A 26,614-nucleotide genomic window follows, 5' to 3' on the forward strand; every position below is an offset into this window, starting at 1 on the left:
GGCTGATTAACCTCAAATGCCGCTCAGAACAGCCAGCCATCAGAGAACACTGTCTGTCTTTCATAACATGCCAGCAAAAATCTCGTGAGGATGGTCTCAGCAGAGTGTGCAGCCAGATTTCTACCTACCCTTCACCCCTGTGGTAAAAAGGAAAAGCTGGCATTCTGTATAGCACCACTCTCCCATAATCCAAGTCAGGTGGGGGGGAGAGACACATTATTTATGTGAAATCCTTTCTCCCAAAGCACTAAACCTGCCACTGACCCTGTCATAAGTGGGCACGCAGCCATGGCAAACAGGGGAAGTTACACAAGGGTGCAAAACTGTTTATGGAGCCAGATCACACACTAGTCCCAGTGTTGCCTTGTGGATAGTAGGTGGGGCCTTTGGCATTTGCGTGGGGGCTCTCCAATGAGACCCAGAGCAGGACAAGGCTCCAGCCTTCTAGTTTTCATAACAGTAGCCCCCTCCAGTAGGGTTGAGGCATGGGAGGAGCTTGCCCAAACTCAAATAAACACTGACATGCAGCATCTTATGAAGATGTGCAGCCTCCACAGGACACACTGCAACAGCTGGAAGGACAAGCACTGAAACTGTAAGTATGTCTACCTTCTCCACTTCCTTAATAGCACTAGTAGTTTGTGGCATGTTCTACCTGCACTTACTTGTGCTAGCAGTGTAACCTGCAGTAGTCCCTTGGGCCCATGCATTAACAGCTGCAGAAAATAAACTGAACACCCTATAGACATATTTATATGAACAGGTGGACATTTCAAAGTTCAGCTTTCCTGTACATCTAAAATATTCAACTGTATCTGGAGGATTCTTCTGCTTGTCTCTCCCATCCTAAAGCACTGTTTTATGTAATTAAAAAAATATTTCTAACATATAGCCACCGACAGTACTGGCCATAAAGTTACAAAATGCAGAGCTGTGAGGTCTAGCCAGTAGCTACAGAAAGGTTATGTTGGGAAGCAGCTGGAATTAGCCAGTAAAGAGAAACCAGCTTGCTCAGTAGCTAATACAAGTGTGAAGCAGCAGCACTGTCTTTAAAGTGGCAATAAATTGTTGGAGGAAGTTTCAGTGTAATTGCTCATATTTGCTTCTAATGATAAGGATTCCTGCTTTATGATGCTTTGTTGATTTGTAAACACCATGGATGAAGGCTATTAATAAGAGTACAAGTGTGCAGCAGTCCCTGGTGACCACCATGCTGTTCAGGTCTGCTGGAGATGATGCACCTTCAGGCTGGGACCGGGAAGGGAAAACACCTGCCCTTACCACCAGCAGCTGTGTCCAGCTGTTTGATTCTGACCTTCCCTTCATCTGTGCTGACAACTGAAGGTGCTGCTGGAAAAAGCTCAACAATGAAGCGGCTCCACATATTACTTATTTTACAGACTCTAAAGGAATCAAGTACCACCAGGATTTATGGCCTTTTATGGTGTGTTTTAACAAAAACTTTTCAACCTCATATCCCAGGAACTCTTTGTAGCCATCTCTAGGCAGGGTATAGAAGGGGATTAATAGAATTTAACAGCAGTCCAGATATTGCAAGATGCAACAGCCAAGAAAGTGGTTACGTAGCACAAGGCAGTTGATGCTGACAATCCAGATAATCACTGAATTATGTGCTCTTTGCAACATGAAGGGTGAAGGACATTGCAATGTAACACAAGGCAGAGACTATCAGAATGTATACCATACACTACAATCTGCCTGGTTAACAACAGAAATCATATATGGAGGCCACTAAAATCTCAGCATTTTACCAGATCTGATCATTTAAACACTGGTTTTGATTATTTTCACCCACTTTGTTTGGGACAGTGTTTTTAAGTTTTCACCTTTTTTCCTCCCATGTGAAGGCTATCAAGGAAAAGTCATTTATTCAGAAATGCAGAACACCTCATTTATCTAAAGGACTCTGAGGCTAAAAGCCTTTCAGAAAGCCATCACCTTTCATGAGAGGCCAACTAAAGTTAAGAGCACAGTCAACACCAGATAACCTACCAAACCATTACAGCTTTTTTGTCTAGGACCAAACAGACTGAAGTCCTTTTGGCTTACAGATTTCCACAAAACACCCACTTGCACGATCTCACTTTGTTGTCAGGAAATAGCTTTTTGTCACAGAGAAATAAGGGCAGCATATCCTGAAAGAACACCTCCTCCAGTAGAAGTAGTTTCTTGGTCCTGGTGCTCTGTTCCTGCAGGGCTCAATGGCTTTCAGCCTATTTTCAGGCCTTCCACCAGCTCAGGAACAACTGAAAAGCCCTAGTGCCATATTAAGAGATACCAATGAACTGTGTCTGCCTTCCAGCTCTGGCAAGATGATCAAGTCCTTCAAGCAAACATTTCTGTCTCTGGACCTGCAGTCCCCTCGCTGGAGCTCAGCAGAGGCAATGGTAACTGCAGCAATACTTGTATGCTGATTTGGAAAAAGTAGCTCCTAATTTCTGTCCCCACCCAGCTCATGGTGACTGTGCCTTATGCTACCTTTCAGGCCAAGGACTATGAACTGCGTCAGTACGAGACAGCCAAGTGGGTCAGCACGGTCATCAGGGGGGAAAGCCAGAAGGAAGCAATGCGCCAGGGCTTCTGGAAACTCTTCCACTACCTCCAGGGAAAGAATGAAAAAGGTAGGACAAGCAATGAGAATAATTACTAGTTAATGAACACAAATAATGAACAATAGAGGGGCTGGGAGACGCAGCTCAAGACTAGTTTTCCTTTCCTCTAGAAATGAAGATTGATATGACTGTGCCAGTGACCTGCCTGGTAAAATCAGGCTGCACAGACTTCAAGATCTCTTTCTTTGTGCCATTTGAACACCAGGACTGTCCCCCCCAGCCCACTGACTCCGATGTGTTCATTGAGGAACGGAAGGCAGCAGCTCTCTTTGTCCGGTGAGCAGAACAGCACAGGTGACACCACGAGAACCCAGGCAGTACCTGCCCCCATAAAGTGCAGGCTACACTTGCTTAAGACGTGAATAAATATGGATAGACCCTGCTGTTCAGTTTTAATTGCTAAAACCCAGCCCTTAGGCAATCTTATGCTTGGGTGTCTTACCATAAAGACAAGTGACCAAGTTGTGAAACAGATTTTTTTAGAAGGCACTTGAAAATTGCATTGAGTTTCAGAGATGCAGCCTCCAGAATAAACTTGTGAAGACAGTTTTATAGAATATCTAAACCACTCTCCCAGCTCTTTATTTGTAGTCCTGAACTGCCACAGAATACACAGGGCAGTTGGTAGTTGGGTGCTTATTTTAAATCTTACCTTAAAAAACAAGGACCCATGCTGCTCGACTGCTAGTTCAGCATGGGTAATTACTAACTACAAACTGCAGCACAAGTGCTCAAACTTGCTTTGTAAGTCTGAGTATTCTGTCTGTGAAAATAAAGCCAGGGCCTTGAGCCAAAACATCTTTTTCTCACTTTTACCAGGTCCTTTGGTGGATTTGCCTCCCCAGAGAAGTATGCTGAGGAAGCTGATGCCTTAGCCAGAACCTTAAGAAACAGAGGCCAACCATTCCACGAAGACTTCTTTTATACTGCAGGCTATGACAGTCCCTTCAAGCTCTTCAACAGGCATAATGAAGTGTGGTATTTTAAAAAGTAACACAATGGGAGAATATTAAGTGGCTACTAATCAGCTCTGGATGAAAACAAACCTTATTATTGGCTTTTTAGTGCAGAAGAGTTTTAGTTCACATGTGGACACTGTCCAAATATATTTTCTCTAGGATGAAGTACTTTTCTGGATAAAAACATTTTAAAATGTAATTCAAAATCATACCAGATGAAGTGGGTGGGAAATGTAACAAATTTACTCCTCCTATTGAAAGATTCTAAGCCACACTAATAATGTGAAAATAATCCTGCTGAATTTCAAGTATGTAGTTTATTTCTCATTAGAAGTGCTACAGCAGTAGTTGAAATGTTATGGAAAGGGAGTTCTTCATAACTGACTTTCATATGCTGACTTTCCTCATATTGACATCACCCCTGAGACCAGGGAGGAATTTAAATGAACTTTTCAGAAAAGCAAGCTTCCCTTAAGGAGCATTAGAAAGCAGAAACATAATGGTGGGCCTTAGTGACTTCTAAACAGTAACTGTTGTTAATTAGCATTATGAAAATCTCCCACCTCTGCAACTTTTTCCCCCCCTTAAGACCAAGTGTTGTGTTGTTTAAATCCAGAACCCTTGGAAACAGGTTACCAGGTCCAAGCTGTACACTTGTTCTGAGATCTCCACCTCAACATGTAATACCAGGATTACTGGTAGACTATTACTTTAGTAGCAAATAGCCAAGTTTAGCTCTCTCATTAAAACACTTGAAATAAATACTCCTTAACTTATTTAGCTTTCTCAAAAATATGGTGACTTGCAGCCTGCACACCAGCAGTATTTGACACCTCAGTTAAGACACTTGCAGGACTAGCATCTAGCCTAGTTTAGTCCCTGCTCTAAATTAAGCATTTTAAATTTAAATATAGCAGCCTGAGGTACTTTGCATCAAGCTGTTCCAGCCAGAAAGGAGGTCACAACACCAGGTAGAGTTTACAGATTTTTATTCACTCCAATCAACATCAGGCAAACATTACCAGTGAGGTAAAAACACATTGGCTTTTAAAATGCTGTTCATGCAAGTGTACCCATTCATCCAATCTTCCACCTATTAAGACAGACAGAAGAACCATTATAAGGTACCAAACCAGCACAACATACTTGATGGGAACATCTCAGACCTTAGGATTTCATCTCTGTTCAGTGAGAGAGTTCAAGCTAAGGTTATCATCACTTGTTCCAACAAATACATTATTACTGCTCTTACACTCACCTTCTTAATTCTTCATGTGCTAGTTTCAGAGTTGCCTCTCCACCTAAATCAAGAAAACACAGTTAGCATATGCAGCAGCACAACTGCTAAAAGCTCCACAACAGTTTTGTAACCTCAGATAGAAATGGAACGGAAAGGGTTAATATCACAGGAACTCATTTGGCAGAATCAATTTCATCAGTGGCTACAAATATTTCCAGAAGTTTTTAACACAATTCATCTGTTGTGTGGACTTACCTAGTGAGGCCGCAGCCACAGCACAGTCCCTTCCTGAGGAAGAAAGAAATACTTTCAGAATAACAGACAGCAGCACTAAATGCAAAGTTTATTCATCTATTCACTTCTATTCACTAAACTTTTACCTAAAAGGAAACTGACTTTTAGTTGGCATCTCACAAGCTCAATTTACAACACCGAAAGAGGATACACATAGCTTACAAATCCTAACTGGAAATACAGAATTCCTAACATTGGAAGAATCAGGGAAAGTAAAAAGCTACTAATTTGATTTGTGATATTGCCTCTCCGAACATTGTATTTCATTATTTTAAGTACCTAAAATACAAGTCCCACGGCTTTAATTTTCAAAGTGTTTGGAGTGTTCCAGTTTGTTTGAAAACAAGTTTGTACAGCAATAATCTAGAACTTGAGCTACATTTGTGTAGAGCCAATATAAAGATTACTAGTAACAACTCTTGAGAAGTCACAGCCACAGACAATGTTTTTAATTCCAGAGTGCAGTGTTACATTAGTGCCCACAGAACAGCCAGATACAATAAAAGGAAGCAAAACCAGGTATCTTAAAGGACTAATTTTAGGCACCACTATTTAGGCATTCAGCACAAAGACAATACTGCAGGAATCATTAAATCCCATGTATTCTACACTTACCTCAGGCACATTTATCTTGTTTCTCAAGCTCCATGCAAGCATCACCCTGTAAAGAAGGGAAATTGTACTAACACACCTTTGGCAGCGGTTTGAACAAGTGTCTATGTGGGTACTGTTTCAGCACAAGAGTTCTCCTCAGCCTCTTTCAGAGAGATTCCCATTGTTTAGAATTCATCACAAACAGTACATGCCAAGAGTAGCTTAATGGTTTATCTTTGTGACAAACTCTTTAAAGGGGGATCTGACCTTAGCCCCAACCACATCTTCATTCACATCACCAGAAGAGCTCTGATCTAGCCATGGAGATAAACAATTTAACACCTAAGAATTCAAGATCAGTGCCACTCCCTGAAACAGCCCATTAAATTTAAACAGCAAGAAGTTAAATAGCAGGTACTGCTATTGTACTGCATTTATTTAGCCCAGAATGTGTGGCAACCTGGTAGCAGAGCTTTTCTTATCAAGTAGGAATTTAAGAAGTCCATAACAGTTACACATTTAAAGTGGTCACCACTATTTCTCTTTAGTCATAGAAAGCAGTTAATTTTCAGATATGCAGCACCTTGGGGAAGTGAATCCTGCAGGCTGCTGGCAAATCCAGGCTTTTTACCTGGAAAAGGTAATAAAATCAAGAACCCTGCTTAATGCTGCAGCCAGCCCTGTAACACCCAGGATCTAGTAAATTCCTCATTCCCTGTATCACACAGTTCTGACAGTCACACTCATGTGTTTCTAACTTACTTTTGCTGGCAGCACTCCCAGCTCCATCACGTCCCAGCTCCATCACACCTGGATCAAAGCAAACCATTAGCACAGTACAGAAACAAACACAGAAGGAAAAACCCAAGTCAGGTGCCTGCAGTCAGATAGAGCTAATTACAGACCTCCACGACTGAAGTCAAGGCAGTCACATCTCATCACACAGGCAGCTCACCCTGTCAGCCCCGTGCAGCCCTGCCAGGCTGCTATGGGCAAGAGGGCAAACACTTAAATAGTGCCAGAACAAATTCAAGAGGAGCTCACTGGGATAGTTTAGTGCACACCAGCCTATCAAGACTGGGCTCCAGCCAGCAGCTCCCCTTTAAAAGATCCTCCTGTTTTGGCTGAGATGCATGCCACAGCCAATGGGCCCCATGTCCCCTAGCTGACAAGCAGTTAAAAGCTTGAATTATGGGCCTATGTTGAAATCCCAACACTTAGGAAGTAAAAAAAAGTACTTACCTCACAATGAGAAACATTTGGAAGCCTGGAAAGAAAAATTTGCTATTAACCTAGGCAAAGTTCAGCATGAAGCTACAGTATTAAGAACAGCTTGAGTGAACTACTGTATCAGGGTTTGGTTGATTCCTCCTCATGGGGATCAGAGACCTGATTCAACATCATTTACAGTAGGCTGCAACACTCCTATCCCCTTCTGAAGGCAGGTTGTAATAAAGCCACTTCCCAGCACTCTTGAACACTGAGATGTTATTTCTCACCTCACCAATGCTGAAATTGCAGCAAGGAGCAAACCTTGCAACTGCAGAGTTCAGTGATGTGAGGTTTGTGTAAGCAAGTTGGGCATATGAAGGGGTAACTATTCTGGACACTAAAGTCACAGTAACATGGCATTCACAATTTAATTTTAACAGGAAAATTCTAGAGATCATTAACACCACAATTATTTGATGCTTTTACTGTGAAATACAGGAAGCTAAAAGCACACTTACAGTACTAATTTTTGTCTCACGCTTTTACAGAGCAAAATGAATTTGCAAGCATGTCTAAAAGCAAACTCTCAAATGCAGCACAGACAAAAGTAGCATCCATCTAAAAAATGAATCTTAAATAATTACCTTTAGTTAGGAAGGCCTTGTCTTCACCAACATCAGTAACAGGTGAAATGGTTTCTCACACAAAAGGCATGGGGGCTTATCTGGCATGGGGGCTTATCTGTCAAGGGCAGCCTGCAAAGCAACAAGAAACTTTTAGAACATGGAGCACTAACACCTGATTAACTTTATTCTGCTATGTTTTGTGCTTGACTTCACAACCACATCCTACTCTCTTTCTATTCATCTTACTACTTTTTTTATTGTTTAACCTATTTACTAATCTCCTGAGATATAGAGCAAAAAAAAAAAGTGTATCCCCATCACCTTCCCACATGATTTGTCTGAACTTGCCTAAGCTGCAGAGGCTGCATCAGAAATTGGCGAAAGACAGGAACTGTGATCATCACAGGTCATCTGCTGAACTATGCACTCATCACACAGCAGCCTTTGCCCACAGCAGGGATTAAATGAGTTCTCAGATGTCAGCAGTGCAGTACTTACCTTGTGACAGGCTATAGTTGAATCCCCGTGCCTGCAAGAACAGAAAACAAAGTCAGATCCCTTCAGCCCTTGTGCCCAAGCCCACAGCCCCAGCTGGGAGATCACAAGAGCCAGATACATCAGATAGGGGCGAAGCACTTGTTCATCACAGGATATTCTGCTGAACTATGCAGTCATCACTGTATCTGCTCTGCAACCACAGCACCAAGCAATCCTCTCTTGGGACTGCTGTGACAAGGACAGTTACCCAATTAAAAAAGAAGTATTTACAAGTTTGAATGCTAGCAAGTATAAATTGCTTCTGGTCCTAGTGGAAATGAACCATAAAACACATGCCATCCTTCTTACTGCTGTGTACTAACAGCTCTGTGGAAGAAACCTCAATGGAAGTACGTATTTCTTACCAGGTGATTATGCTCCTTCTGCATCCCTCTGAAGTGCAGGGTTCAAATCCTGGAAGTAAAACACTTGTCAACGGTCTATTCAGCAGTCAAAGCCTCGAGGGGAATTTGAAGCTGCTGTGCCTCAGAAAACTTTTATGGTGGTAAAAGTGTTCATCACTCTCTTGGTCAAGAGTAGCAAATAAGTGTCATCACTGTGGCACCAGAGGGATTCCTTTACTCAAGGAATTCAGCTGACAGCATCAGAGCAGAAGATGCTGTCTAAACACTAAGCATAACTTTAAATTAAATTTTTAAGAATAATTTTTTTACCTTGGAAAGAAGCAGTATTAGGTCCCCACATTTGGAGGCAGATCTGAAAGAGATAAAAGAGTTAGATGGAGATGTTTGCAGAACTAGGGAGCTTCTCTGGCAATCTCATTGGAAAGCCTCAGCATGGAGTTTTCAGAAATCACTTCTGTCCACTACTCTTATACTGAAACCATCACAGGCTTTGAGAGTTACTCAGTATCAATCCCCATAGTTAACAATTTTCTACAACATACTCCAGACCGTTTCCCCAAAATATTATTTATTGTTGTGAACAAAGAAACAGCAGTAAGGAAGGAAAAAAGGCCCTGGGGGTACTCTTGCACTCTGATTACAGTATGAGCAGTAGTTCACAAACAGGAGCCTCGTAAAAGTCTCTCCAGGACAAATAAACAGGTGACTTTTCCCAGCAGAAAAGTGAGGCCTGCCCACGACACTACAGGCAATGCCTGAATTACAACTCTGATACTGTAACTCCTGATACAGCAGTACCCCAGCCTGGTAGGTGTACACAAACCCAGCACTTGTAAATTTCAACTCTGAATTTCAGAAGCAATATTTACCTGCACTGAAGCCACAGGAAGGAAGAATGCAGCTGATACATGTTGAACTGAAAACAAGAAAGCATTTTAGTTTTTCTTCATCCAAAATTGATGCAATATTCACAAATATTACTTTGAAAAACCCAAGCTACACCCAAATTACTATGAGTCTTATGATTTCTCCTGATGCATTTTTAATTTTGGCTATTAAAAGGATCGAGGCCACAAAAAAATAATTGCTATTATGTTTTTTTAAGCAGAATGTGATCGCCAAACTACTTTGTTTTCTACCACATCAATTCTGGTGTATTATCACTGGGGCAGGCATGAATTCTGACTGCTTCAAAGGCCCAGCAGTGTCCCAGCCTTCCCGGATAAGGCCATCAGAACTATCCCATGCCCAGCTCAGATATGTTGGCATTCATCACCCTCTCAGATGTCCCTACCAACATAGTTCTCATCACGTGCTGAGCATATAGCAGCGAAGTGAGCCACTTCTCCTCAAATGTGCTGAGTCAGGACCCACAAGGACCACAGAGTTTAACTCTCAGACTCGCACAGGCCAAGAGTCACCGATGTGCCTGAGAGCACCGTGCCAATGTTTCCCAAAGCCCAGCAGGGCCGGGGCTCTGAAGCCAGCCCGTAACCCTCCTACATGCAAACACATCCCAGCTGTGCGGGACCCTGAATCCTTCCATAACGCTACCGCTGCTCTTTGCACAACTTTCCCATTTATCTACAAAAACAAGCTCCTTAGAGCCCAGCTCAGTTAAAAAACCCAAACCCACAAAAAGCAGAGACCTATCGCTTGTGTTTGCAGCAGGCACGGGATCCCGCCATACTGCACGGCCCCATGCCATGCATAGCAGCCTGGTAGGCCAGAGCCCGGAACTCAACGCCTAAGGCCTTGCACTGCCCCGGGATTTCCCCAAACCCGTGTGGGCTCCACAGGGCCTCCCTTGTGCATCCCCAGGGCCGCCATGAGGCGGAGCCCCCGGCGGTCCAGGCCGCGGACCAGGCCCGGCCGCGCAATCCACCTCAATCCTCCCTCACCACCTCCCATCCGCGCCCGGGCCGCACTCGCGGGGCTCCTTGGCCGTCCCCGGAGCGGCACCGGCGCACCCCGAGCGCGGAATCGCCCCCACTCACCGGCGGGGCCCCCGAGGGACAAGGGACCCTCACGGCCGCGGGAGCGGAAAAGGCAGAGCGGCCGGAGGACGTACATTATATAGCATAGGTCACGTGGTGCGGCCGCGGCCACACCCACCGGGGCGCGGCCCACGGGCAGGGGCGGGCTGGGGGCGTACGGTCCGCACGGCGTTTCCTTCCGGGGCGCGGCCCGCGCTGGCGCGTTTCGGTTCCGGGCCGGCGCTGCGGGCCCTTCCCACCCCCGGCAGGTGAGGCTGGGCCGGGAGAGGCGGGCGGAGCCGCTCGGGGCCCCGGAGCGGCGGGGGCGCGGCCGCCGCCCCGCGGGAGCCAGGCCGGGAGGGGCGGGGGCTGGGGGAGGCCGGTCCCGCCCGCCCCGCGCAGCCCCGGTGCGCGGCCGCGGCTGTCACGGTGAGGAGGAGCCGCGGGCCCCGCCTGGGGAGGGTCGGGAGCGCTGGGGCCGGGACAGCGGGCTCCGGGAGCCTGGTGCTGAGGGAGGGCGGCGGACGGGCCGGGAGCCACCGCCGCCTGTCCCAGCTCAGAGTTGTGTTTGGGCTCGGAGTTGTCGGAGTCCCGTTGGAACGTGCAGGCGGCCCAAGGGGTTTGTTGGGAAGGAATCGTTACCGGTGAGCGTGGGGAGGCTCTGGCACAGAGAAGCTGTGGCTGCCCCTGGATCCCTGGCAGTGCCCAAGGCCGGGTTGTATGGGGCTTGGAGCACCCTGGGACAGTGGGAGGTGTCCCTGCCCATGGCAGGAGTGAAACGGGATGAGCTTTGAGTCCCTTCCAACCCAAACCACTCTGGGATTCTGAGTATGCTTCTCTGGGACCAGGGACAGGAGGCATGGAACGGCTGGAGTTTTGTCAGAGGAGGTTTAGTCTGGATGGTTCAGACGAAAGGTTCTTTAAAAGGCTCTTCCCCAGAGGGTGCTGGCACTGCCCAGGCTCCCCAGGGAATGGGCACAGCCCCAAGGCTGCCAGAGCTCCAGGAGGGTTTGGACAATGCTGTCAGGCACAGGGTGGGCTAGTTAAGCTATAGTTAAGGGCCAGGAGTTGGACTCAGTGATCCTTGTGGGTCCCTTCCAGCTCAGGATATTCTCTGAAGTTGCCCAGTCATGGTAAATCTCAACCCAAAAGCTGAGAGTTTTCAGTGCAGCTTCCAGGGTGACATAATCTGCTGGGTGGTCTGTCTGTGTTTCTTTCCTGATGGATCAGGAATTCCACCCACTCCTGGTCGCTGCCTCACAGGCTGGAGGGCACTTGCTGAGCTAAGTCTGAGTCTCAGCTGGTGACACTTGAAATGCCATTACAAAGAGCAGTGTCTCAGTGTGTGCCCTGTGCTGACTCAGCTCAGCCTGCACCTAAAGGTGGCTGGAGGTGATGGACTTCCCAGAGCAGGCAGAAATCAGGATGTCATTGCCCTGGGGCTGAGGTGCAGGAGCTCTGAGAGATTCCCTTACTCAGAGGGACAGAAATCAGCCTCTGACAGAGTAGTTTGAACCAAAAGACAGATTCCGTCTCCCCAGCCTCTGAGGGGATCATAATGTGCAGGTTCCTTGGCACTGGGTGAGCAGGGTTCTGTGGGTTATAAAGAGTAGATGGATTTTCCCTCCCTCTGGAGCAGGAGCTCACAGATAATTTGTTGAGCTCACAGATAATTTGTTGGGGTCTCTGGGGAGCAGCTGCCTTCTCACCACAGCCATACCCAGCCATGCTCAGCAATTAAGGGCCGATTATATTTTTTTCCCTTCTCTTTCTGTATATCCCAGTCTCAGCCTCTGCCTCCCTCTTGCCTCTGTGGTGCTCGTGGCCTTGGCAGGGGTGTTTCACCCTTGCCTTCCTTGAGAGTGTACTCGGAGGCCTATTGCTTTAGGAACAGCTGTTTGGGGAAGATGGTGAGCTAATCCTGCTGCTAGATCCTCCAGCAGAACCAAGTATGACAAAGCTTGATATTCACAACTGCTCTTGGGAGAACCCAATTCCTCTGCACTTCATTTTTTCTTTCTTTTTACCTCCTAAAGGGGAAGGGGGCAACAAGTTTTCTTCTTACTACATCAGAAGAAAAAAAGAAGGCAGCACCCCCATTTCCTTCCCACTGCATGTAACTCACAGCACTCCAGGTAAGATGTTGGGTTTTCTATTTCCCCTTGTTCTGTGCAGTTGGCATTCTGCTCCCAATGCTGTGTTGGCACAGAGCTGTGCACTGTGGTTTCTGATTTTTGTGGGATTTGTTGCTTTCTCCAAAAGACAGGGAAGGGCATGGAGCTGTGGGGGTGAGTCCAGAGGAGACACCAAGATGATCAGACAGATGGAGAAGCTCTGCTGTGAGGGAAGGCTGAGAGAATTGGGGTAGTTCAGCCGGGAGAAGAGAAGCTTCAGGGTGACCTAACTGTGGCCTCCAGTGCCTGAAGGAGCCAAAAGGAAAGACAGAGAGAGACTCAGGACAAGGGATGGAGGGATAGGATGAGGGAGAATGGGTTCTCACTGACAGAGAGTAGGTTTAGATTGGATATTGGGAATTAATTGTTCCCTGTGAGGGTGGTGAGGCCCTGGCACAGGGTGCCCAGAGAAGCTGTGGCTGCCCCTGGATTCCTGGCAGTGTCCAAGGCCAGGTTGGATGGGGCTTGGAGCACCCTGAGATAGTGGAAGGTGTCCCTGCCCATGGCAGGGGGTGGGATGGGATGAGCTTTAAGGTCCCTTCCATCCCAAACCATTCTGTGATTCTGTGATAGGGGAAGGAAAGAAGAAGCCCTATGACCTGGCACTGTTCAGCTGCACTTTGTGAAGCTTTGTGCACTCTGGTATGACTTCCCCAGGGACACTCAGCCATCCTGCCACTCAGAAATCCTTTGGCACAGCTCCACAAGATTGACATGCTGTCCTGCAGCTTCGTGTTTAGTCACTGGGTTTGCCAAGTTTGCACCGAGCCTATTTGGGCATATGGACATGTGCTATGCTGCAATGTTCATCAATTCCAAATAAAAAGTCCTCCAAAGGCAGACATGCTCTTTGTGTGCCAATCCCTTTGATTTGGAGATTCCTCAGAGTGGGCACTGTGAGCCTTGGTATTCCCAGCCTGCTTGAAATGGTTTTGTCATCGGCAGGACTCTGCTCAATCCACACTTCAGATGCTCTCCGGCTTGGGAGCTGCTTATGCCATGAGTGGACTTTAACAAGCTTATTTACTTTCTTTTTTTTTTTTTCTGCGATGAGTTTCTGTCTCACTTTCATTCATTCCAGCTTTTGACCATATATGGTCAGGGCTTCTTTTCCAACTTTGCCAGAAGGAAATGTGATGATGTGGTGGTGCATCCCCAGTCCCCTCCCTGGCCCTGCTCTGAGATCTCCTGATAAGCCTTGGTGGCCTCAGCTGAGTGGTGAAGGGTCCCCTGACTGCACCAGCTGGGCAGTGAGGTGCTCCCTGAGCCTGCCAGGAGCTCTTGTAGAGGTGGGAACAACGAGAAACATCCCAACCCAGGTGGGAAACAAGGGATGAGCCATGTGCAGCCTGGGTGAAGCATTTACCTGGATTGCAGCCCGAGCAGAGCAGCACCATTGTGAATTGTAGCCCAAGTGGAACAGTCCCACTATTGCTCTACTTGGGAAAGAGTCCTGGAGTTACTGACCTAGGGTAGGGCCAGGATGGAGACTTAGTGATGACCACTGTGAAGTCTCTTGGGACCCTACAAAAGTGATCCCGAGTGAGGCCCTCTGAGCTCTCCTGGGACACAGCTTTGTTTTTCAGTCTCCTGTTATATATTTCCTGGCATGTGTCAGAAGTGCCACATATGATAGATATCTCAGGTTAACAAGATGCTTAGGATGCCTTGAGGTCAGATGTGTGCTGGCCAACTTTTCAAAAGTCTCAGAAGGATTTAGGTCCCAGTGTCTCCTTCCTGGTTCCTGTTTTACAAAGGAGCTTTCCCTATTACTTTCTCTTTTCAAGATGCTTAGGAGGTACAAGTGGTGAGAATTTTAATCCATTATGCAATCAGGTGGCTATTTTTAATACCTGTGCCATTTTTAATGTTCTTTTCACATGCAGATGTGCTTTTATTGAGGCTGGCAGAACAAAGTGTTTTGCAGGCTAAAGCTGCAGGGAATGAGGGCCTGTTGGGGACTGGTTTAGCAGAACTCTTGTGCAGGGGGATGCATAGCATGGAGAGATCAGAGAGCTTTTGGGATGCTTTTTTAAGCAATCTCAAACACACTCATTCATAACAGAGCTGCTGCCAGGTGTGTGGCAGTTCAGTGAGTGAGGAAGGTCTCTAAAAACTCCAGTGTTTCAAACTGTGTGGAAGCAGGTGAAAAAAGTTTTAATTTCAAATGAATGGTTCTGCTAATGACGGGATCTTTTTCCCCTTTTCCAGTAGAGTGGTGCACCTGCAGCTGGGACAGCCATGGAGAAGAGTGGAAACATTCAGCTGGAGATTCCCAACTTCAGTAACTCTGTCCTGAGCCACCTGAACCAGCTGCGCATGCAGGGCCGGCTGTGTGACATCGTGGTCAACGTGCAGGGCCAGGCTTTCCGTGCGCACAAGGTGGTGCTGGCCGCCAGCTCCCCCTACTTCCGCGACCACATGTCCCTGAACGAGATGAGCACCGTGTCCATCTCCGTCATCAAGAACCCTTCCGTGTTCGAGCAGCTCCTCTCCTTCTGCTACACCGGCAGGATATGTCTGCAGCTGGCTGACATCATCAGCTACCTGACAGCTGCCAGCTTCTTGCAGATGCAGCACATCATAGACAAATGCACGCAGATACTCGAGGGGATTCATTTCAAAATTAACGTGGCCGAGGTGGAAGCGGAGTTGAGCCAGAGCAGGACGAAGCATCAGGAGAGGCCGCCCGAGTCTCACCGGGCGACGCCGACTCTGAACCGTCCCCTGAGCCCCCGCCACAACACCCCCAAGGGGAGCCGCCTGGGCCAGGTCAGCACCGTGCTGGACATTCGGGAGCTGAGCCCGCCCGAGGAGTCCACCAGCCCCCAGATCATCGAGCAGAGCTCCGATGTGGAAGGCAGGGAGCCCATCCTGCGCATCAACAGGGCGGGACAGTGGTACGTGGAGACGGGCATGGGAGAGCGCGGGGCGCAGAACGACGAGGAGGTGCGCGTGCTGGGAGGAGTGCGCATAAAGACGGAAAACCTGGAGGAGTGGCTGGGGACAGAGCACCAGCCCTCGGGAGAGGATGGCAGCAGCGCCGAGGAGGTCACGGCCATGGTGATCGACACCACGGGCCACGGATCCCTGGGCCAGGAGGCTTTTGCCTTAGGCTCCTCTGGAGCCAAAGTGGTCAGGCCCACCAGCAGTGAGATCGACAGGTGGGTGCTCTTAAACTTCGTTGTTCACCTTGGCTGTAACAGGAGGTTATGCAAGATTCTGATCTGGCTGGGTCAGTTGCTTTGAAACATTTCCTCTTTTTATTTCCTTTGGCCATCTTAAACATAAGAGTGAAAGGGTTTTTACCAGCTGTTAGGAAGTGTGTCCAGTTTGGGCAATAGTATTTTGGCTGGGTAGTGATCAGACAAGGATCTCCAGGTACAGGGTCTAGTTTGGGAAATTACTTATTAGCTCTTAGAGGTTGGGATCTCTACCTCTCAGTGTCTCAGCTGAGGTGATATTTTTCTTAAAAGAAGATGTTTAGTTCAGCCTCAGCACTCAGATTAATGAGGTCATATACAGTATGTGTTACATATCTCCATTACACTGGTGCCTTCTGACCCAGAGATCTGGGCATGGTTCTGGCTGAGAAACAAGCCAGACACCAGCTGTAGGTCAAGGTCTTCCCAGTGGGCCCTGGGTTTACATCTTGAGGCAGTTGAAATGGGGAACCCAGTGGCCTCCACTGTTGTTTTGATTTATATGAGAAAGCCGAAAGCCTTTGTTGAAAACGAGTGTTGAAATCCGCTGTGTTTGGATTCTCCATCCATCTGCTTCCCCTCCACTCCAGTATTTGCTTTCTTCCCCCAGGCTCAGGCCAGAGAATGGATTTGATAAAGGTCAGGTCTGTTTTATTTGGGGGGGTTGTAATTCTAGGGTTTCCCTTCACATCTGCCTCTCTTCTAGCTCAAGTCCATGGGGAAACAGCTACCTGGAAGCAGTGGATATTCTGTCACTTTTGCTTAATAAATCAATCAGTGGGAATAATCTTGGAAAGTGATGCTTTCCTACTTCCTTAGCCCTTTTCCTTGGATCAGCTAGTCTCTAGCATCTCTTTTTGCACTGCAGTCTGTATGCACTGTTTCCCACCTCTAGTCCATCACATCCCTTGTGTTTCACACTGGGAATGGAGGAGGAGGGTGCTGGAGAAGAGGTGTCCTCTGAGAAATTATTTCTGTCCTGCTGTACAGTTCCTGAGTCACCAGGCCCATATTGATTTATTCATGATAGCAGTCCCTCTCTGTTGCTGAACTGGAAGCCAAATGACTCAGTTTTATTTCTCAGATGTTTAGACTGAAACCATAGACCGGTATGATTTGTTTTTTCCTTTATATTTGCACTGTTCCACTTCCAGTGTGTTAGCTGATGAGGCTGAAGAGATGCTGTACAGGTGCCTCTATTGCTCAGCCATTGCTCTAAACACTGTAGTGCCTTGATGCCCATTAAAAATCCCATTTCCACTCTCCCCACGCACAGATTTAGCCCTTCTGGCAGCATGGTTGCTGTGACTGAGCGGTACAGATCGAAAAGCGAGTCTCCGGGGCGGATGGATGAGCCTAAGCAGCCCAGTTCCCAGGTAGGCAGATCAAGGTGTTTGCAAGTAAACGTTGGCTTGAAGGTGAAGGGGACTTTGTGGTGATGAAGTTATCATATTTTTTATTTGCAAGCAATAATGTCTGTGATACAAGGCCTTTTACTTTGGCAAAGGATCCCTGCTCACAGGAGAATATGTGCTGGGCAAGTACGATTTAAAATGGATTCTGGCTGTTGTTTGGGATTTTGGCCAGATACTTGGAAAACACAAGGAGTTTCTCTTGTTGTTTGAGGGCATAAATATCCACCCTTATTCTGGGCAGGCCACCAACTCCTGAGGAGAAACCCCATTTGCCTGCAGAGCTGGATCTGCCCTCAAACACTGGCAGCAAATGCCTGAGCAGAGGGAGGAGGTGTGGCTTGGCTTCTGTGAAAGACGGGTGACAACAGCTGAATCTTTCTATGCCGGTACCAAGACCATTCCCAAAAGCCCTCCAGGCACTACACCAATAAACCTTTTGGGGTGGAGTGTCAAAGAGCTGTGCAGTTTTAGAGAGGTCTCTATCTCTTCTCCACAGCAGACTTTGCAACATAAAGGAGCTCTGAATTCTCTGCTTTCTTGGGCACAGTTTTGGGGTAGGAGGGAGAGATGCACAGAAATGGGAGGGCAGTGGGCTGAAGTGCAGCAAAGTGGGACATGGCAGTAATGCCTGTGCCTTATCATTTTGGTCTAATTTAGTTGCACCCAGTTAGTGTCACAGTGCCACTGTAGTGCAAGCATGCCAGCCAGCACAGTGCAGAAAGACTCTTGTGGGCCTGACAGGTAGGGAATGTGTCAGTGTGTAAGCTAAGGACTTGACTGGAGGTGGGTAAGGAGATACTAGGCTGCTTTGCTCTTGAGTAAGAGCAAGTGAAGCAAGGGGGCTAAAATTGTGATTGCTGTCTGCTGGCTTTGTTAGACACTTCCATAAAATGACAGATACCTTTTTGTTCCTGTTTTGCAAAGCTTTGTTTTCTGTCCTCAGAAGACGTTGCAAAAATTTCAGGTCATACCAACCCTCTGGGGTAAATGTGACATATTAAGCAATTTTAGCTCTGCCTACAGAAAAAGTGCTCTTATTTCTCCATAGTGAGACAGCCTCAAACATGAAACCTTAGTCTTTACACACCATGGGGAAGTATCATCACCTTCCACTCTCCTGGCATTGCGATATCCATACTAAAATAGCCTGGCAGTGATCCCTGCCCAATGGCAGTGGTAGAGTGGAAAGGAAGAACCAGAGCTTTGTGTGTCTCCTTTATGCCTGTACAGCTGGATTCAGCAGCACCTGGCACAGTACACTGCTGCTCATGCCTGTAGAGCCCTGGCTTGCAGAGATGCTCTCCTGCTGGTTGCTTCTCCACATTTGGCACCATTGGGAAGCAGCACTGGGGGAGTAAACAGTGCATCTCCAGCACAGAAGCCTTCTGGAGTCTGTGTGTTTCTGCTCAATCTGAATACAATGGCCAGAAGTGTCAGTCCTGAGACCAGGCCTGTGGTTCAGGTTGCTCTTGGCTGTTTGTCTGTGTGACTTCAGGAAATACAGAGGAGTCTTTGCTCTGCAAGCTGGGTCAGGCACATCCTTGCCTGAGATGCCACGGGGCTGGGATGGATTACACAGCCAGGCAGGCAAATATCACTCACTGTAAAATGAACTCTAAGTGACATCTGAATAAATATCTGTGTAGAATGACACCTGAAGACTTTCAGATATGATTTGTGGTTTGCTCCTCCTTTGTTTTACTGTGAGCTCATCAATTGGCTTCTTTTTTTTTTTACTTTTAGTAAGGAAAACAGAAGGTGATACACGCAAGTGTTTAATTAAACAGGCACAAATTTTTTAAAAAGTAACAAGTATTGACATGTGGTCCACAACTGAATTTGTGGCCGAGTGCCCTTGTGTTAAGGGCTGCCTTTTCTTCACCAGATCCAGGGAATGGCTTGGCAGAAGGGGCCTTTGCAGCGGTGGTTTCTAATTGATTGCTCGTTTGTCTTCAGCCCCGAGGCCCCAGTTAAGCACTTAAGTGTGTGCTTGAGGTTACAGACATTAGTGCTGCTGATTTTGAGGTTTGGCACATGCTTTACTGGCTGGACCTGGGCCCGATCTTCTCTGCAACTCGTTTTAGGCCGCTTGTTATTTAAATCTCTGCCGTTTCCTTGGCAGGGGGAGGAATCAGCCATGCTGGGAGTGAGCGGTTACGTGGAGTATCTGCGGGAGCAGGAGGTTTCCGAGCGCTGGTTCCGGTACAACCCACGGCTCACGTGCATTTACTGCGCCAAATCCTTCAACCAGAAGGGCAGCCTGGACCGGCACATGCGGCTCCACATGGGCATCACCCCTTTCGTGTGCCGCATGTGCGGGAAGAAGTACACCCGCAAGGATCAGCTGGAGTATCACATCCGCAAGCACACGGGCAACAAGCCCTTCCACTGCCACGTGTGCGGCAAAAGCTTCCCTTTCCAGGCCATCCTCAACCAGCACTTTCGCAAGAACCACCCCGGCTGTCTGCCCCTGGAGGGGCCCCACAGCATCTCCCCCGAGACCACCGTCACGTCCCGGGGGCAGGCAGAGGAGGAATCTCCTCCGCAGGAGGAGGCTGTGGCCGTGGGGGAGACGGCCCAGGGCTCTGTGTCCACCACCGGGCCGGATTGAGGTGCCAGGAGAAAGGACAGTCTTCCCATTCCTGGCCCTAAAGAGTCAGCACCGACCCGGCAGGCTGGTACTGTAATTAGTGCAATGCCACCACCGAACAGAAAGAAGCTCCCAAGATGTTGCCAAAATAGAAAAATCTCTCTCTTTCTCTCTCTTCCTCTCACACACCCACACACACACCCATAGAGTGTTAAATGTTTTTCTCCCTTATTCCTCCTCCTCTCGGAGAAAAACAGAACAACTGTGTCAATCAACTTCTTATTCAGGGATCGACAGGATTTTAAAATTTTTTTACTGTTCTGTAGTGATCTGGGACAAGCAGTCATTTGTATTTCTGGACAGCGCTGTGGCCCAGCAGGGCGTCCCGCCGGCGGTGCCGGGTTCAGCCACAGAGCCATATCCATGCTCCCGCTCGAGGGGAGAGCAGGGGCAAGGGGCTGTTGCCTTTCTCCCTTCCCCAGGTAGTTGCCACAGCAGAGAAAACAAAAATACTGTCCTGGTGGAACCTGCCTTGCCCGAGTGTATTTATCCCTGTCTTATTTTGGTGTGTCTCTTAATGTTTTTATTTAAACTGTTATTTTAGGGCTTTGGGCTTGCCCGTTCCAGGCATGCAGCCCCGGTGCCCCTTGTTAAAGTGGACACAGCTACAAAGTGGAATTCCAGAGATCAGCAAAATGTGAAGGAAGTACTTCAGCTACTGAGAGTGGAATTTAGCAGCTGTGAGGTTTGCATGACACTCTGATGCATTGGGAGAAGGGTTGGAGGGGTTTTCCAGAGGAGGTTGTCCTCTGCTGGTGCTGATCTGGAGAGCTCAGAGCACTCTGAGATCCCGGCTGGAGCGCTGCCATGCTTCAGGTGGTGCCAAGGATTGGGAAGAGATTTTCTGGAGTTGCTGAATTGCAGAGTTAGGGGCTGGCTACCAAAGTCCTCTTTCACCCCTGCTCCCCCCTCGACACACACTTGATCTTTAGAACAGCAATACGGGATATGGGAATACTGCAATGCTGTTGTCACAGCCAAGCAATCGCAGGTGGTTGCTTTTAAACCTGTTTCTACAAACTAGTTTGATAACTTTTTTATCAATGAAACACAAAAAGAAAAGAGAACCTTACTCTATTTCCTTATAACAGTTCAGGAGACTTAAAAGTGAACAGTTCCTAGAGCAATCACAACTCTGTCCCCTTGCATGGACTTAACATTTTTGTATTCTGAGTAGCTCTGATGTTTAGAGCAAGTTTAGTAAACCTGGAGAGACATGCCTGCGTGTGTATTGTAGGTGTTTGCACGAGCTTACATGGTTCATAACCAGAAAAGCATGGGACAGGCAGATAAGTGCAAATATCCTGACATCTTTAAAAAAAAAAATATGCAATATTTTAAGAGTTTTCTCTAGTTCTGATGCCAAGTTGTTCATGATGAAGGGGGGAAATGGACGACAGGTTGCGCGTATCAGGTTTGGTGAAGGAGTTCTCTTTAGGATGTATAATGTGTACATGAGGAGGAAGGATGAAGTTCTGAACCTTAAGGTGATGGGAGGAACAAGGAGACATTGAAAAAGAAATTCACTTCCTCTTGCTTCAGTGAGAAAGCTGGATGAGAGGTTAGAGCTGGGACATAGCAGGCAGGAGACTGACCAAGTGACAATAAAGCTTGGCCTGCTGTCTGACTGCAGTTTTGGGCACATGGAAACATCTCCAGCCCTTGCTTTCCCCATCTGCAAATTGGTACTTGGGATCATTTTCCTGCCCCTTTGGAGGCAATAATTTGGAGAAGGGTGATGTATTCTTGCCTTGATTTATAGATTTTCTTATGTGTGAGGAGTCTCACTGTTCCTCCCATCTCTCTCTCAAAAAGAGATGTGGCTCTAATGCATTTTTGTGTGTGGGAAAGGGCTCGGTGCCAGCATCACGTGTAACAGGGATGTGATCCTACAAGAGGAACCTTTGCAGGTGTTCTGAGCTGGGTACCTGCAAAGTACCATTTCATTGACCATTTCAAACAGGAAAACTGATATTTCACCTCCGTTTTCCTTCTGTGCCTTCTTCCTCCTCTCCTGTCAAGGGCATCCATCACACAGGGAGTGATTTGGCCACTCCAACAACCAGCTCCGTCAGGTTTCCTGGCAAAGGTCAAACATCACGGTACCAAAACACTGAGGTTGCCAGAGAGAAGTGGCAGAGGATGAGGTGAGAGGGTGGCCAAGGTAGGTTTTGTTGCAATCAAGGTGCAGGGAGGAGTGGAGATGTGCTGCTTTAGTCATAGCTTTTGAAGTTACCAAAAATGAAAAAAAAAAAAAGTTAAAAACTTTGAAATCCTATCCTGTTCACACTAGAGAGCATAAAAAGTTACTTTTAGTTGCTTAAAAGATTTTTAAGTGTTTTAAAATAGAAATTTTAAAAGAATACTACCAAACTATAAAAACATAAAATTATTTATATACATATATTATATAAAATATAGTGGGAAAGTTTCCCTGCTAAGCTTGCTGTGAAGAGAAGGGTGAAGGTGCAGTAACTGCTACACAAGCAACATTTCTCTGAGACAGATGGCAACCATAGTGAGGAAGGGCTGACATAAAATGGTGAATGCCTTTGTTCCCATGGCATAACTGTGAGTTTCTTGAGCAGGTTTTTATTTTACTGTATCAATACTGTGAAAGGAGAAGCATCCAAACAGTACAGGATGCCAACAGCGTGTCCTGTTTGCTGATTCACTACTTCAAGTGGCCTGGTGAAAACCATGAAATTAATCCTTCATACCTTACTAGGCTGAAAACAAAGCTTGTGAAAGGTTTTTCTTTTTTCCTCCTTTATGTTTGCTTTTCTTTTTGAGTTTTTGTTGTTTTTTTTTTGTTTTGTGCAGAGGTTGCCACTGTATAAATGATCATTTCTGATTGCATGCAAAAGAGCCAATATTCTTGCCCAGGCCTCGCTGAGGTGAAGTTTATAGCTTGTAGCTAGAGTCAGTATAAGGTATGGTAGTGGGAATCATTTTGATATTATTTCTGTACATTTAATGGATGTGTATGTATGTGTGGGAATCATGATGTCTAATATTTCTTGAACAGTGCTGAAACCAGTTCAGGCCCATCTGCACTAGACAGTGGAACCAGTTCTGAAGGAATCGTTATTGAACATTTCTTTCAAGGGTCGACTTCCTCAGTGCAGATGAGACCAAGGTTCGAGAAAAAAGGGGTTGGAGGTGCTGTACGGTATGGAGAAACCTCATGTGAATTTTCTGGCAGTGGTGTAGCTACTTTAGAGGTGCTTTCCCTAACAGAATGATACTGTGTCCTGTTGCCTCTGCGTTGGTGTGGCTCTTTACAGTTGCACCAAAGCTGTGGAGAATCAGATGCCAACTTTCCAAGTGTGAATGCTTCTGTGATGGGCTGAGGCACAGCTTTGCATTCCCACATCTAGCTGCATCTTGTTCTGCCAAAACTGTGATTTCAACTGTGATTTAAGGAGGATGTGAAGAGAACTCTTGTGTTTTAATACCTCTGTACGTTACATTTTTGTCTGCTTTAGAGTTAGGGCTTACTAACCCATTTGTTTTCTTGCCTCAGGCAACAGGGAGAACACACTCTGGTTTTACAGTTTGCTTTCTTGGAGGTGGACATATTTCTTAGTTCTTTGCTGCCAAAGAACTCACCTCCCAAATGTGAAGAGTTGTGGTTATCTCCTTAAGCCTGCAGCAAGCCCTGGTGCCACGTGTCAGCCAAGTGACATGATGGTTGCCACGGCTGTTCCCTGCTGCTGCCAGGTTACCTGTGAATAGCTGTGAAAATAGCAAGAATTGTGTTAATACTGTGTTGCTGCTTTGGAGCAAAGCTAAACCTCTTTGTCTCAGGAGGATGACTGATGTGATGCTGGGAAAAGGAGAAGAAGGCCAAAATGCAATGAGAGGATGTGAGAACAAATTGTGCTTTGTATTTCCAGCAGCTGGAGAGGGATGAATGAGAGGCTTTGTGGAATGTGAATCTGTTGCAGGAGGCTGAGGACATGCTTAGAGCTAGCTTAGTAAGATGCAGGGATAGCCTGGTGAGAGCCAGAGCAGCCAGTGCAAATGGGCAGACCCTCCTCGTCCTCTCAGCATTATCCACTATCAGGTTCAGTCCTTGGACATTCGTACATCTTCTCTACAATGTTCTCAAGCTGTGAGCTGTATAATTTAACTTTAGTTTGGGTGCTGGGAAGAGCAGAAAGCATGTTGTGTCTCTGCTGCTGTTTTAAACGCAGAGAGGTTGGCAGGGACTGACCCCGCTCCCATCTGACAGCTCTACAGAGCTGGAACAGCACTGGGAACAGGCTGAAAAGCATCATGGGGCTGGCTCAGCACACAGGGCACAGAGCCAGCATTTCAGCCCTCTGTGAGCTCAAGGTTGAAGTACATGGACAGGACAGCCCTCCCTGCTTGTCCTGCTCTCATTTTGTGACAGCTCCGTGGCTGCATTTCCATCCCACACCTCTGCAATAGGAATGTCACTGAACTGTGGGATGCCCATTTCAGGAAGTGATTCCAAGCAGTTTGGTTTTGGAGTAGAGTCCTTGCTACTTTTGGGTGATTCCTAACAAGGATCCCAAGGATGAGCCCTAACAAGGCCTTTGCAAGAGCAGAGTTGTAGCTTTTATTTGCTGCTGACTTCATCTCTCCTGCAGAATCCAACACAAATACGAAGACAGCTGCAAAGGTGCAGCTGATTAAACTGATTTGCGTGGAAGGTGGCCTGGGAGGTAGATAGGATCATGCATCTTGAAAACCAACAGAAACCAGCCCTTAAAATTATTTAAACTTTACCAAACTCTCCTCTTTGATCCATGACATGCCTGCCAATATGGCCGTGTCAGCATCTAAACGTTTCTGCAATTAGTGACATTAAATGCTGTTCAGGCTCTGCTGGAAATATTTTGGAGATGGGAAAAGTCCCTGCTCATGGCAAGATGGTTGGACTAGATGACCTCTAAAGGTCCCTTCCAATCCATACTATTCCATCAGTCAAGAAGCTGTAATTCAAGGAGACTTTTTGCCAGGGTCTGGGCTCTGAGTTTTCCCTGGGAGCTGAGTCTGTGGCCAGGACTGCAGTTGGAAAGCCTGGGATCCACTGCCATAGCAAAATAATTGTGGTGAGCATTACTCCTGTCACAAGGTGAGAGCCATGCACAGAGTGTTGATATCTGCAGTTAAAGGGCCTAAATAGGAGCTCAGAATCCTTATTTTAATCACTGTCATTCAAATGATATTTCAATATAAAATACATATGTACCTGTGTATGTATATGTGTATATAGATATATATTTGTAACCAAATAGAATTTAGAACTATGCAAACAATACTGGCTGCTTTGTGAAACTAAAGTCTACCAGAACATTTTGGAATAGAGTAGATTTGGAGTAGACTTGCTGTGGAGTTTTGTTTGTTTGGTTGGTTGGTTTTATTTTATAATCAGTAAAATGCAGCAGACCAAAGTTTTGCTGCAGTTAAGTCTTATTAGAAATGTAGGTTATTCCTAACCTGAAACCCACTCAAGTGGGTTATGAAATTATCTGAAGAGTGCTACCATCTCTCAAATATTTCCATCTGCTGAAAGGCTTTGGCTTGGCAAACATAGGAGAACCCAGAGGCTGGGAATTAGGAGAGATTGGATGTGATGTTTGGGCTGATGGAATCAAGAAAGGACTGGGAGCATTTTCTTTTGGATGTAGGATGGAGTTGGTTTCAAGGCATCTTCTACTTGGGAAAATGTGCATAGCTGAGATGGGGGCAGTGATCAGAGCATCCCTGAGATGAATTCTGGTTTTGATGGAGGTTTTAGAAAGCTTCCTGCTGAATCTGATGGTACAAGAGTTTAGGCTGCTGGGAGAAATTCCACATGATTTCTGCCATTTCTTTGTGTCAGATCTGATCTTTGCTTTTAGGATTAACTGCAATGTATCTCTAACTTTCAGTGAGCTTTGGCTTTTTATTCCTGGAACTGTAGACAATTCAGGTTTCCCATAACATTATCCTCATCCCAACTGTGAACAAGTTACTACTGCTTCTTATAATTTATTGTGTTTCTGTTCCTGAATGTCTGTGTGATCCAGCTGGTCACCAGCCCCACTTTCCAGTGCTTCATTAGCTTTTATGCACAGGGAATTGTTGCAATGGATAAGTTGACCATGCTAGTTGGAAGAGTAGAAGCTTTTGGAGAATGACTTTGCTTCCTCTAGCTGTCATTAGGGAGTGCACACACACATACCTGTATATACATATATAGAAACAAATATAATGTGTTTCAATATAAACTCATTTAGCATTATTCTTATTTAATTTATGTTTTAATCTAGTTGTAAACCAAAGTATTACAGCTTGTGAAATGATGTCTCTCTGAAATAGGAGGAATCTTTTTTTAGGTGGGAATTCTGAAAGGTCTTTGGTGACAAAAACATGGATAGGAGCAAGACTTAAGAACTTGTGCTGCTGGGGAGTTGCAGCCTTGAAAGGATTTGAAACTTGCTGAGTAAAGTTGGATAGTGGGGCCTTCTGAAGGTGTTCTTCATGGTCCTTAACAGTTTTGTTGTAAAACAAGGACGTTCTGGCAAAGCTAGAAATAAAAGGGGAGAAAGCAGAAAATCAGACTGTGACCTGGCACAGCCAGGAGCTGGGGAGGAAGCCACAAAACCAGCCACTGATATATTTAGTGTGTAATTTAAAGTTTTAGGAAATGAGCCATTGCTATTTAGTGGTGTCTATAAGTGGTTGGGGGTTTGTTAATAACTTCTGTAAAGGCACGTGT

General features: G+C 46.4%; 2 protein-coding genes and 7 non-coding genes across 10 annotated transcripts; 2 read left to right on the top strand and 7 right to left on the bottom strand.

Annotated features, from left to right (window-relative positions):
* Positions 1 to 428: 428 nt before the first annotated feature.
* Positions 429 to 9,517, top strand: HEBP2 (heme binding protein 2). Its single transcript, XM_058808686.1, has 5 exons — positions 429 to 595; positions 2,324 to 2,408; positions 2,507 to 2,642; positions 2,744 to 2,909; positions 3,453 to 9,517. The coding sequence occupies exons 2-5, from the start codon at positions 2,334 to 2,336 to the stop codon at positions 3,625 to 3,627; spliced, it is 552 nt and encodes a 183-aa protein (XP_058664669.1). The 5' UTR covers positions 429 to 595; positions 2,324 to 2,333; the 3' UTR covers positions 3,628 to 9,517.
* LOC131560395 (small nucleolar RNA SNORD47) lies at positions 4,961 to 5,036 on the bottom strand. Its single transcript, XR_009274972.1, has one exon. It is a non-coding gene; the product is annotated as a small nucleolar RNA SNORD47 (small nucleolar RNA).
* On the bottom strand, positions 5,852 to 5,927 carry LOC131560389 (small nucleolar RNA SNORD79). Its single transcript, XR_009274966.1, has one exon. It is a non-coding gene; the product is annotated as a small nucleolar RNA SNORD79 (small nucleolar RNA).
* On the bottom strand, positions 7,918 to 8,002 carry LOC131560399 (small nucleolar RNA snR60/Z15/Z230/Z193/J17). Its single transcript, XR_009274975.1, has one exon. It is a non-coding gene; the product is annotated as a small nucleolar RNA snR60/Z15/Z230/Z193/J17 (small nucleolar RNA).
* LOC131560402 (small nucleolar RNA SNORD77) lies at positions 8,169 to 8,241 on the bottom strand. Its single transcript, XR_009274978.1, has one exon. It is a non-coding gene; the product is annotated as a small nucleolar RNA SNORD77 (small nucleolar RNA).
* LOC131560388 (small nucleolar RNA SNORD24) lies at positions 8,578 to 8,659 on the bottom strand. The gene has a single exon (XR_009274965.1). It is a non-coding gene; the product is annotated as a small nucleolar RNA SNORD24 (small nucleolar RNA).
* LOC131560403 (small nucleolar RNA SNORD75) lies at positions 8,884 to 8,950 on the bottom strand. Its single transcript, XR_009274979.1, has one exon. It is a non-coding gene; the product is annotated as a small nucleolar RNA SNORD75 (small nucleolar RNA).
* Positions 9,518 to 9,704: 187 nt separating the features above from the next.
* Positions 9,705 to 9,783, bottom strand: LOC131560397 (small nucleolar RNA SNORD74). The gene has a single exon (XR_009274974.1). It is a non-coding gene; the product is annotated as a small nucleolar RNA SNORD74 (small nucleolar RNA).
* Positions 9,784 to 10,818: 1,035 nt separating this feature from the next.
* ZBTB37 (zinc finger and BTB domain containing 37) lies at positions 10,819 to 20,357 on the top strand. Of its 2 annotated transcripts, XM_058808744.1 has the most exons (5): positions 10,819 to 10,865; positions 12,473 to 12,571; positions 14,822 to 15,774; positions 17,090 to 17,189; positions 19,351 to 20,357. In XM_058808744.1, exons 3-5 carry the CDS (start codon positions 14,852 to 14,854, stop codon positions 19,837 to 19,839), a joined length of 1,512 nt encoding a protein of 503 aa, XP_058664727.1. In that variant the 5' UTR covers positions 10,819 to 10,865; positions 12,473 to 12,571; positions 14,822 to 14,851; the 3' UTR covers positions 19,840 to 20,357. The 2 variants fall into 2 exon arrangements, with proteins under 2 accessions (XP_058664727.1, XP_058664728.1); XM_058808745.1 differs by lacking the exon at positions 10,819 to 10,865 and having other exon boundaries at positions 12,426 to 12,571; positions 14,825 to 15,774.
* The last annotated feature ends 6,257 nt before the right edge of the window (positions 20,358 to 26,614 follow it).

The sequence above is a fragment of the Ammospiza caudacuta genome, chromosome 7 (genome assembly GCF_027887145.1).
Source record: "Ammospiza caudacuta isolate bAmmCau1 chromosome 7, bAmmCau1.pri, whole genome shotgun sequence".
Taxonomy (NCBI): domain Eukaryota; kingdom Metazoa; phylum Chordata; class Aves; order Passeriformes; family Passerellidae; genus Ammospiza; species Ammospiza caudacuta.

Coding starts and splice junctions, on each gene's coding strand:
- ZBTB37 (XM_058808744.1), top strand. CDS start 14,852: ATGGAGAAGAGTGGAAACATTCAGCTGGAGATTCCCAACTTCAGTAAC. Junction 15,775..17,089: donor ACCAGCAGTGAGATCGACAG/GTGGGTGCTCTT, acceptor CCCCACGCACAG/ATTTAGCCCTTCTGGCAGCA. Junction 17,190..19,350: donor CTAAGCAGCCCAGTTCCCAG/GTAGGCAGATCA, acceptor TTTCCTTGGCAG/GGGGAGGAATCAGCCATGCT.
- HEBP2 (XM_058808686.1), top strand. CDS start 2,334: ATGATCAAGTCCTTCAAGCAAACATTTCTGTCTCTGGACCTGCAGTCC. Junction 2,409..2,506: donor GGAGCTCAGCAGAGGCAATG/GTAACTGCAGCA, acceptor GCTACCTTTCAG/GCCAAGGACTATGAACTGCG. Junction 2,910..3,452: donor GCAGCAGCTCTCTTTGTCCG/GTGAGCAGAACA, acceptor CACTTTTACCAG/GTCCTTTGGTGGATTTGCCT.